The 12,181-nt window shown below is 50.7% G+C and overlaps 1 protein-coding gene across 2 annotated transcripts in view; it reads right to left on the reverse strand.

The window, feature by feature from the left end:
* Positions 1-11,500, reverse strand: part of spen (split ends) — a 210,956-nt gene extending 199,456 nt beyond the window's left edge. Inside the window, exon 1 of one of the 2 annotated variants that reach the window (XM_065454018.2) lies at positions 11,185-11,500. In XM_065454018.2, the coding sequence (XP_065310090.1) occupies positions 11,185-11,267 (83 nt within the window). In that variant the 5' untranslated portion in view covers positions 11,268-11,500. The remainder of the gene's footprint in view (positions 1-11,184) is intronic. The other variant, XM_065454028.2, reaches the window with a different exon arrangement.
* Positions 11,501-12,181: the final 681 nt, after the last annotated feature.

The following is a 12,181-nucleotide window of genomic DNA, read 5'->3' on the forward strand; positions in this document are numbered from 1 at the left end:
GAAGATAGTACGTACACTCCGTGTAAACTCGAAGTATTCCACATCGCCGTGTAAGCAAGCTGATTACGGTGCAATCGCACCGTAATTATTTACGCCCGGCCAATGCAAATCCTCAACGCGCTTCCAACAAAGGCGTACGTAACACAGTCGTATAGCCGGCCGAGTCTCTCCCGAGGAGTCCCAGACGAGGCGGCGCGTGGGCACTAATCCAGACCCAACAGCGCGTTCATCTCTCCCAAAGGATAGGGAGCCACGCAAAAGAAAAACATATATAATACCACGGATGAAAGTTGCAGTGAAACACGGACTTGGAACGAATATACGGGTAAGCGCAGGCTGCGATGGGGTCACGAAGGAGTCCCCACGTTGCAAGTAAGTCGACCCGACCTGCGAGCTAGAGGGAAGGCTGCGATGGAATCGAAGAGATCCGCTCTCCGATTACGAAATTACCCGGACTATATATATATGTATATATGCTGTATACGCTGCACCCCGAACGCTTCGGATGGTGAAAACTCGATCAACGCCGCTTTTTTTTTTTTCACGATACACACGAATGACGACGGTAATCAATTATACACGCAGGATGTTCGAAGCTGTGTTACAGAGAAAAGATAAATGAACCCATATGATAGATAAATCTTTCAGAGCAGCATCAGCATTTCCACGGGAAATAAAAAACAAAAGAGAGGAAAAGAAGGCAAGAGAAAGGATTGATTATCATCGCAGGAAATGAAAGCGAAATTGCGCTTACTTTGTTTTAGTTTCACGTCCTAAGCGCGCAGCCGATGACGTCAGTGCGACGTCACTAACTGTGCCGCATTTTCACGCACCTGGGTCCTCAAAAAGGCCCGCAAGAATTGCAAGGTTTCAGTCTTCACTTACTTTCGGTTGCCACGTGGTCGCCTTATTTTTCAGTAAACGCTTCATTAGAAAGCCGGACGCTGGCCAAAATCTATTACGTCATGAAAAGCTGGAGCACGAATTTCGGAATGTCGCCGCCTAAGCGATTTCATTTATCTGGTTTTCTTTATTCTTTGTGTTCTTCCTTGTTTACCAAGCTTCGAATCATGGCGTGTGACTATACTCCGGCACCTTCACCGTTGCCGAAGAGTATAATCTAATAATCCAACTTAAGCATAGCTACCCTTCCTTATATCGCCTACTTCAGCTGTTCGCCAACATTGCGCTGCGCGAAGAAAGCGGATTGGGAGCCGCGCCACAAATTAGTTATTCCTGCACTAGAATATATATAAAGACGCGGGCGCAGCGACCAGACACGCCGCCTACATAGCGTATTCACTCGGATATAAGCTCCCCCCTCCTCTTCATTTTCTTGACGCCCACAATGCCCAATGTGAAAGAGGCGGTCTCCATAGGAGAAACTCTAGCGTTAATGTCTACAGGGTGTCCGACGTAACTTAAGCCAAACATTAAAAATTCGCAAATTCCACGTAATTGGAACCAAGGTAAAGTTGCTTGGCGTCGCTTGGAGATACTCAGATTATTTTTTCATTCCGCCTAATTAGATAATTCGTCTTAATTCATCAACTTCTCGAATATTATAATTAGATGAACTGTGTCAATGAGAAAATGGTAGGGCAACATGAAAAACTGTCGATACATCTTTCTACTGCTCGATACGTGCTACATAAAAGTTTTTCCGAGCGTGAAAGCCCGCGAATACACGCAAAATCACCGCCCTACTGTCCGCTCAAGGCACTTTGCATCTAATTAAAATATTTGGAAGTTGTTCAATTAATCAAGACTAATCTGATTAGGAGGAATTAAAAAAATAATACGAGTATCTCCAAGCGCCGGCAAACAACATTATCTTGGTTCTGTCCAGCGACGTGAAATTTGCATATATCTAATGTTTGGCTCGAGTTATGTGGGACACCCTGCATACCGGAGAGTCAAGCATGGCGGCTCAAGCAGTATGGGAACGATGATGCAGTTAGTAGTACGGATTTGCCTAAACTTTGTCCTTCTGGCTTCAAAAGGCTTTGCCACTTCGCGAAATTATTCATTTTCAACGAAAAAATATCGCGTTATAGTTGGAACAATGCTCTATGATTACGTATGTGCGCAGATACTTCTGTCTTTGTGCGTAAAGAAAAAAAAAGCAATTACTCGGAAATTCAGAAGCACAACAGCGTAATAATAACGCCAAGGGAACGTCTGAAGCCAGAAGTACGAATATTACACGAACCCTCAACGACCGGCGCGCCTAAGTTGTGGAGGTTGTGCGTTCGGATCCACTTTCAGTTGTTTTTCTTTTTCTCATTTTCAACATTTCAGCTTAAACCACAGTTAATTCCTTTAGTTTCCTCTAGTTATTTCTGCAGGAAGGTTTGCGCGTCTGCTTAGATTTCACCGCTAATAAAACGCATCCGTCAATGCCCCATTACTCCCATATCTAATAATCCGATATGAAACATAAAGGACCCCTATATAAAATATCGGTCCTTCCTTTCCGTCATGTGACGTCATGGGGAAGACAGGGCTTTTTCAATTGGGCCACTCGTGCTCTGCCGTAGCAGGGCAGGTTATCTCGAAACCAGAGAATATACGGCAGTAGTTCGGCCTTTGCCGCCCGACGTGCTCCGCAGCGCTCGTCATTCATTTGGCGCATGCGCAGCAAGACGTTGGGAACGAAAATAACCCGAGAGCAGGACCATTATGCAGCCCGCCGTCGGTCATGCACATGGGCGAGGAAGATCGGCATCCGGACCACACGACGACGCCGCATACGCCTTAATTAAAGAATCCGCAGAGACGAGAGCCGACCGGTATGTCGGTTGTATCGTTGCTCTCTCTCTCTCTCTCTTGCATTAGCTGTTTGCCTGCTGCGTAGCAGAGTGGGAGGGAGGGAACGTAGGCGCAGGTGCAACGTACGAGCGCGCGTTCTTGCCGGCCGCGTCTGTCATGCAGTCAGTTTAATGCGGGAGACACATGGTGCGATTTTCCGTGCGATCAGTCGTACGGCGCGTCGTGTGCGACTTGCCGCATGCGGCGATTCGGGACACATGGTACGAATGACCGAGCGGCGGCTAGCTCCGCCCAGAACCGGCGCCCCTGCGTGGAAGTTCGGAATGCTGCATAACTTCGAACAGAAAGTGAAAGCAAACGTATTTGCACAGCTCTCTTGTTTGGAACAAACGATGACAATATAAACACGCCTATGGAAGCACTGTAGACGTGTTTCCACAAGGCCGCGTTAGCAGTAACGGCTCCTTTGACAGCCGCCGATGGTTATATGGAGCCGGCAGGCACAGCTCGCTCGGCCATCGAATCCGACACCGGTGGCGCTTGTGACACGATCGCCGATCGCTTGCAGCTCGTAAAACGAAGCGTCTATGTTAGTCGGCACAACATGTACACAGTTATCCTACGCTTATATTGCAGCACATTTGATTTCATTGGCGCCGACAGAAGCGAACGAGCATGCCAGGCGGGCTTGCGATCGCTGGGAGACCGTGTAGGCCTAGCTCGCCGGCCGTCTATCCGAGGCCGAGGGCCCATGCCGATGCTTCCGCAGCTCCTAATTAAGCGCCTAAATTCATCAGCACAATCAATGCCTGAACATTTATGTTTTTCTTAAGTGAAAATACGGTTAGTTTTCTCGGTGCCGTTAGTAGCGATGAGTAAACACGCCAGTCAGGCGAGCCGCTTCGTATAGACGATTGCTGGCGCATCTGCGCTGACGGCGTCCGTTTACTATATCGCACGACGTTTTATAACATGCACTCTTTTGAGGCCACTTTATTCTATAAGTTATTTCGTGTCAGAAACAAATTGCAGCTTACTTATGTGCCGCCGTCAGCGGCGAAAGAAGCCTTCGTTTCGACCAGGGAGAAAAAAAACAGACATGATCGGAGCGGCGAGGCGCTCGCTGCCGGCTCCGCCCCGTCGGGTCTACGACGTGGCCGTGACGTTCGCGCTACCGGCGCTGTCATTGGCTGCGGCCGTCCCAGCGACGCGGCAGTCGCACGACAATATTCAGCCGATCGGTCGCATGCGCGGCGTGCGATCCGACGTCGCATGCGGCGGATTCTGTTGGGAAACCGTTGAGTGCGGCAGCCGATGCGAATGGTCGTACGACCGTTCGCACGGAAAATCGCACCATGTGTCTCCCGCATTATGCTGGCGGGCCACCACTACCAAGGCCACGAAGCGAAGCGCCTGACTGTGGAGAGACAGAGAGAGAGAAAGAGGGGCGGCCGCGCCTATTTTTGCGAGCTTCACCATAGCGGGAAGCGTTCGGGAACGACAAAGCATACATCGGGAAAGGATGTGCAGCTAGTGGTAGTCTCGCGATTTCTTTCAGCGGACGATAAAACATACCAGCGCCTTCGTGACGTGCTCTGTGTATCTCTTCTCTGTAATTGCACCTTCGCGCCACATTAGGTCGGAATACACACCAAGCTACTTAACGCGCAACGTCACAGGTTGCTGACTGCACGTTCGATTCCGTCTCAAAGGTTAACCGGCGAATTATGTCACATAAGCGAGCAGTTCCGGTGCTCAGCGTGCAGCAAACAGCAGCAGGAAAGAGGAAAGAAAAATATAAAACGAGAAACTAAAGAATAGAAACGCTTGTCAAGCTTCGGTGCCCTCGTTAACTTAGCAGTGACGTACTAAAAGAAGGGCTGACCGATAACCGTGAGAGGAAACCACAACGCTATGTCGCCAGATCGTAAACATCATCGGCTCGATTATAATCAGCCCCTTCTAGATAAGTTTGTTGAGCTATAACCCGCTGTCTGGAAACTAAGATATCCACAAGAACCACCGACACGGGTTCTATTTACACTAGTCAGAGGACCAATAAAAGGAGAAAAATATCTAACTGCGCAGTAATGAGGTACCGATAGGCAAACTGATATTTCCATTTCCGCCTAACGGTTCCATAGACGGGAAACAGTGATGATATACTGCCGACAAACAGCGCAGACACAGATGTCGACAGAACGAGAACACAGAATAGAGAATGCAGCAATGCGAACACACTTGTCAGTGTACACCAGGAAATGATGTCCTGGTGTAAACTGGCAAAAGGAATCCGTGCACCAGGACAATGATGCCCCGTTGCACGATACGAGCATCACCAGTCCGACATCACAATTAAAGACGCTGGGTCAGATACTACAGACTACGTTTACACGAACTCGACGTGAGCGGGTCGAATCAGAAATCGAGATGACCCAGACCGACCCGAGCGAGTTTACATGCATTTGGCCAAGAGGGTTTAGCGACGCTACCAACCCACTCGTAATGGGATTGACACGACTCGCCTCGTCGCACGGCCAGCCCGACCCGCTAGCGTTTACATGCGGCCGCCGACCACATTTCGGTCCGACAGGGCGACCCGGCCCGACTTTACCAGGTTCGTGGAAACGTGCAGTATTTCGCGCTAATACGCATACGGATGAACACAACTCCACTCGTCGAAACGTTGGCGACACACTGAGAGGCTTCGGTTGTTTGGTCGCTCGCTGACGATCATGTGAAGTCGTGATTCGAACCCGACCGATGGCGACATAAAAGTTTTGGATTAACCGAAAAGAGGGGGCTCGCTTTTCTCTCTGCATGCGTCACTCAGTGCGCTAACGAAATTCCCGCCTACGAACGCACGCTATGTCTGAAAGCCCGCAGCAGGAATGCCTTCTGCCGTCCGAATAATAGACCAACGTTGGTCGCAGCGCCGGCAGATATGCTAAACGCTCAGCTGCTGATAGAGGAATCCGGCGACGTCTGCGGAGCCACGGCCGATGACGACGCAACGCAAGGTTCCACATACTGGTTCCACATACATACGAGGAACCCCCTCGTGGCAGAAGTTAATCCGAAGCCCACCACTATAGTGTACTAGAATAACATTATTCTAGTACACTATACCCACCACTAAGACATTCGTCCCAGCCCGCCGTGCAGCCAAGGCACGTTAAACCGCATAACTAATTATTAAGCCTAGATCCCATTCCCTCATCCCGGGCAGCTAAAAATTATTTAGCCGATGTATAACAATATGAGCATCTGATACTGATGCGTCAAAGACAGCGAAAATATTCAAGCCAGTTATCAAACCGTTCGGAAGTGCTAGGGGCCTGTTTGCTGGCTGTTAAAACGCCTTCATCTTAGCGAAGTGCGCCATAGCAACACAGTACAACATGGGAAGTGTGACATTCGAGACATGCTGCGGACACAAACTAAACACCAACTGCGGAGACGAGAGAGAAGTCGCAAGTCTTGCGATATTAACCGCGAAAGGTCGGGAGAATTCAACTTTGCGACAGTAGACATTGTTTTTCTACGACAATCATCCGGACCCCTATGCTCACAAAGGTTGACAGCTATAGAAGCCCTTCCGTTAGAGAAAGAGAAAAAAAAAAGAAATCTAAAGAAAAAAGCACACAAAGCAAAGGTCAGCGCCCTTCTTGTCGACTTCAATCGTCAATGCGTACTCATTCGTGTCATTGACGAGACATTGTCGCGTTTTCAGCATCCACACGACCACATTCGTCACGAGAAAAAGACAATCGGTTTCTTGACAACATGAAATGGAACGACTGAGTTTAGCTCGCACAGATGAACCGTAACGTAACAGGCACGACCTGGATGCATTTACTCCACATCGCTGGCAATAAACAACAAAACGAGAAACGAAAAGAAAAGCGAACAATTACAAGCGGGCGCAAAAAGAAAAAGGAGGAAAGAAACAGCGTCGCTACGTTCCTCTAAAATAAATTTTTAAATGCGAATATACACCAAGCGTTCCTCATCGTCGGCAAAAGTTACGAGAAACAAAATGCGTGCGGGTCTACACTTTTCGAAGGAGTTCAGCTCGCGAATCATTTGACATGCGAGACGCGTCGGGACATCAAAATTTTACGGAGTCATCGTTTACCGGTTCAGCGTCAATCAATCCAAAGGTGGGTGTCATGCGAGTCAAGAGAAATGGGCCTAACTAACTACGACGACGGCCAGCTGGACGCCGGACATCGCAGCTGGCGTAGTTACATCTCAAAACTAAATCTGCGATGATATAGATCGACAGCCCGCAAAAGCAACAATAAAGGGCACTAGTGGTATTTTTTTTTTCCCCTTCACTTTCCCGACTTCGAGAGTAGTTTCTGCACCGTGCTTGCTAAGTCGCCAACAGTATACTGAACCAGCAGAGACCGATTTATAATTAACAGCGATGCACTCGGCTTTACTGCGCGCTACTGTGGAATGGCACGCACGTTATATCGACGCCGCCAAGCAATAGAAGGAGCGGCTAGAGCTCGTATGCATGTCCGACCCGTTTCCGCAATCTCAAGTTTAGACAAGACAGCGTCAGCTGCGGAGAGCGCACGTTACGCAGCTGCGCGATGTCATACCGGCTCTACAAGGAACAGGAAAAAAAAAAAGAAAAAAAAAACGCGAGCACCTCCAACGGGCGGCTTTCACAATTGACGCATCGGCGGTGAAACAATCCAATTAAGACGAACAAATAAATATGAAAAAGGATAAGACAATGAGCAGATGGCTCGATGAGAGCAGCACCGAAAAACGACGACATAAATCACGAACGGATTCGATCCCCCTCAGTTTCTTTCTACACGATGTCCCGATCCGAAAAGCAGAGCGAACGACGAGACTACGCTGGATGCGACGACGCGGAGGCGCTATCCAGCCCAGCCGGGCGAGCGAACGCCTTCCCGGTCTGCGCCTCGCTAGCCGCAGTGCTCGTGAGCCGCGGCGGCTGCACGTATAGTAGTAAGGGTCCCGCACGGATCCCTCCGCACACAATGCAATTACGCCGCACGAACCCGGTTAACGAACGGGCCACGCAGCAGACGCACGATAGAGATCGACCTTCTTTTCCGCCGCCGCTAGCGAGCACGACGACGTAACCCAGCCGCCCTCCCGAACGCCACGGCTGCTTACCAACGCGCACGCCCCGGTTGCAAGCTACGCGGGGATCCGGTCCGGAAGATAAAATACCAAACATAATAAACAGGCTGCACCGACGGCCTCAAAACAGCAGCAGCAACAGCTACCGCAGCAGGAGATCGACGCAGCGTCGGCGCCTGCCTCGGGCTGATACAACACCCCAGTTTTGACTTTTCAAGCAGGCAAGCAGACGACGCAGTTACAGATACCGTCTGCTCAGGTCTCCACATCGAAAGACAAACGCGACAGAATGCTTGAACTTCTGAAAAGTCACTCAGACTGAAATCTCTCTCGAAGCCTAGCGCAGCTTTCTTCAAGCTCACGATACATCTCACGGGGGAGATACCTTAAAGCAAGCCTTGATAGAGCTCGGACTCGATTGCCGTGACTGCTAGCAACATTGCCAAAATATCGCCGAAAATTCTTGAGGAACAGCAAACGTGGACAGCAATAAGAAATGCAACGCGGTACCCTGTATTTAACGTTAAAGCAATAAAACGCGAGCGCGTAGCCAACCTAACAGCGCATCTTTATGTGGAACACGAAGGCGGTTACAGCTTTAATACAGCTGCGAACCTTCCTCTCCAACTTGGCTCGCGCGATACGGCTCGAAGAAAAGATTTACGCGTTGTTTATGGCGAAGAAACATCTGCGCCGACACCATCGCGAGGCAAATAAAAAGACCGGGATTATGTGATGCCGATGTAGTGAGTCATTCATCATTCTGGTCGTTCGCCTATTGAGGAACGTTTCTTTTCATAGGCGATTATACTTATGTTACATACTCTGCAATCAATTATCGCTTCACTACTGCAAGACAGCACTAATATACTCATGCTTATAAATCAGGCAGGCGTTGCAGCTTCGTTAAATCGCACGAGCACATATGGCGAACTAAACCATAGGGTACTTTCTTTTTTCCTCTTCAAGTTTAAAGAACGAAAGCGTGAGGTTACTGGCACTGCTCGCCGCATCGCCATTCTTGTTATTAGTAAGCAAGGCGCGCATTAACCGTTACAAGAATAGCCACCATTGTAGCGTAGTACATTTTTGGAACGAAACATGCTCAGAAAGCTCGGCCAACGTCGAACGACCAACCGCATTCGACCCCTTCTACGCGCCTGACCGCGTTATCCGTGTCGTGGCCTAAACTACCCGACTCGTGCATGTCTGTTGGCCCAAATACGCACGCACGGCTATCGAGGCGAACGCTCTTCCCGTCTGTGACGCGCACGAATATAGAAGCGCTGTGTAGCGCGGGCTCCTAACGCTTGCGCAAACCACTCACTATAAGCGTACGATCAGCGATGAGTGGCCCAACACCAGCGACTCACTCGAATGAACGCAAAGTGCACAAACATCTCGGCAAAAACGGACAACCCGCATCCTGCGCGCATTCGTAGTCACAACAAAATGCGATGTGCGGCATATGTGGCTCAGCATTCGCTATCATGCACGGGCACGTTGGCAGCCACACGAACACGGTCCCAGCCTCACTCGATTGCGTATTTACAACAATCGCTCGCATAAGAAGGCGCCGCTATTGTTTAAAATGCAATTCGCCTTGCAAGTTATTTCATAATGCATGCTCGCTGGTTAGCTCAAAATATTTAAGTGTGTTTCTACTCTTGTCTACGACGCGCGTTCAGGACTGGCCGACAGCGCACGAACTGCGCCGTAGCCATCTGCTCCGAGTTCGCGTGCCTTGCGAGCGGCGTTGATCGTTCTCGCAAGTCATGCCGGTGCGCAATCTTAGGAACGAGCTCCATAATTTTGCCGGCCGGTACAAAAAACTGCAGGGGACACAATGGTGAGATAACGCAAGGGTACTACTTTTATTGCACTAATACGCCCGAGGTATTGCTACGTTTCTGCAAGTCACGCTTTCTTCCACCCACCCGATGAGAACAAAGAGAATGAAACAAGGGGTGAAGAAAAAGGCGCTCGAATCCTGCCCGGATTCCAGGAAGGCGGGCGGGCCAAAAGCGCGGGAAGACCGAGCACCAACAGCGAGTAGCACTACGCAAAAGTTTCTCCCCGAAGCGAGCTGAGCGAGCGAGCAAGCCATGCAGCAGCAGGCCGCCTCCGGCCGGAGAAGGGGGGGGGGGGGGTACTGAAGAGGGCGAGAAAGAAAAAAAGCTCGAGGGGAGCGCGTTGCAGAAAAGCACAAAAGACAAGGAACAGAAAGGAGCCCGTCGGGGGACCGTATACCAAACTGCGCCGCATAGCCCGCGCGTTTCCGACGCGGTGCACCCCCCCCCCTTCCCCCTACCCTAGCCTTCGCCGCACCGTGCGCGGCCCGCCGAGGCACGGACGTGAGCAGCTTCTTCGCGGCTTTTTTGGCCTCGCGTTCTTCGTGAACGCTGCGATCGCGTTCGGCTAGGAGAGCTGAAAACTTGCTCAAATTTCTCCCTGAACACGAAGAGTGCTTCGTTTTAGCGGAGCGTACAAAGTGGGAGCGCAGTCAAAACCAGGATTCGTGTGATCCGGCTTAACAAGAAACTCAAAAAGCTGCGGCACAGATGGCGTTCAGACAGGCGAAACACTCTACGACCCATCAATCCAATCGCACAACTCGAAGATGAACAAACGAATGAAATAACACGGCTTCGTCAACGAAGTCTTCAAAACGAGGCTACGCGTAAGCACGCGATGTGCCATTGTTGGAGAAAAGTTCGCGAAGGGTTCAGGAAAGACGAAAAATGACGACTTAGCCCACTAGAGCAGCAATGCTATGATCAAAGCATGCACAAGCGAGACCACGCGCTTTTGGCAGGTGGCGATAACAATACAAACATAAACACACCATAACAAAAACAACCGGCTCGCATACAAATGCGGACCCGGTATCGTAATCCTGCGTGATATCAACGAAACTCCCTGGGAAGCTAGAAAGGAAGTAAAATCACTCTACAAGCGCGATCGCACGAGCCAAAGCAAGGCACACAATCGCGACGCGCGTGTACGCACACGGGGGAGGTGTACCTCGTGGCTCGAACGGCAGCACACACCGGGAAAGAATGGCTCACGTCACGGCGATCAGCTCGAGACCGATCATCGCGCACGAGTCATCGGCGCATTCGCTGCACGAGCCGCGATCGGCCACAAAAACGCGCACAAACACAGCGGCCGAGCGGCCACGGCAGTCCACGGCCGGCTACCATGCGAGCGAGCGACCCTCGGAGAGGCGCCGCCGCGGCTCGCTGGCGCGGCCGCCAAAATTCGAACCCATCGAGTACGTACCGTTTGAAGTGCTCCCGTATCCTTTCTTCTCGAATATTATCCGGTAAATTTCCGACCCAAAGGTGTCTAGTCTCTCTAACCATCTTGCATTGCTGGCCACATCAGGACATCATTGCGCTGGACTCGTACACACGGCCCCATCAAACATATATCATACACCGTGTGTTTTCTTCGCGGCCCACACTACACGCAGGCATTCTCCGCCGCGAAGAGTGACGTCACCGTTCTCGTGGCTCGCGCGAGAAGCGGCGAGAGCGCGACGAGGTCCGCCCCTCGCGGATGAGGAGGGAGAAGCAGGGAGGGAGGTCAAAATGGCCGCCTGCCTCCCCCCCCCACCCAGACCGCGGTAGTTTTTTTTTGTTTGTTTGTCTTTTCTTTTGCTTCTCCCGTTTGGAATACGCCCGGAGCGCTGGCCGTTGCTTGGTTTGCAAGGCATTCCTTGTGAAAGCGAAAACGCTGAGAAATTCTTTTTCGTAACACACTTGTCGAGAAAACGCGGCTATAAACGGTCATGGATTAATGAAACTCCCGTGGGAACACGCTATAGTCGTGCCACGTCACAGGCCTCAGCCTCGACCAGCTTGCCGTCGTTCGCGTCCCTCTCGAGTGAAACTGAACAAAACTGCTCATATTTTGCACAACGCAAACCCAGGGCACCAAATAGACGGATGTGGTAAATATAACAGAATGAAATATAGCCGCCACAGAAAAGAAAGGCACGCCACACCCTCATGCATTGAGTCGCTTGGGCAGAAGAATGCAACACAACAGAAAAGTGGAAAATACTCCCTGGTGATGGTCGAGGCCACAGCTAACCGTGGCATAACGCGATAAATCCCAGGGAGGTGAGGAAGCGCCGGCGAGTAATCCAAACTAAACGCAAGCCACCCCCACGATGCGGCCTCGTCGATAATTCCGATCGTGGGTTCGCCACTCTCGCTACGATAATCCACTTTTGGGCGCCGATGCGAAGCCGCTGACCGAGCGAAAAATAAGG

Source organism: Dermacentor albipictus, chromosome 2 (assembly GCF_038994185.2).
Source record: "Dermacentor albipictus isolate Rhodes 1998 colony chromosome 2, USDA_Dalb.pri_finalv2, whole genome shotgun sequence".
Classification (NCBI taxonomy): Eukaryota; Metazoa; Arthropoda; class Arachnida; order Ixodida; family Ixodidae; genus Dermacentor; species Dermacentor albipictus.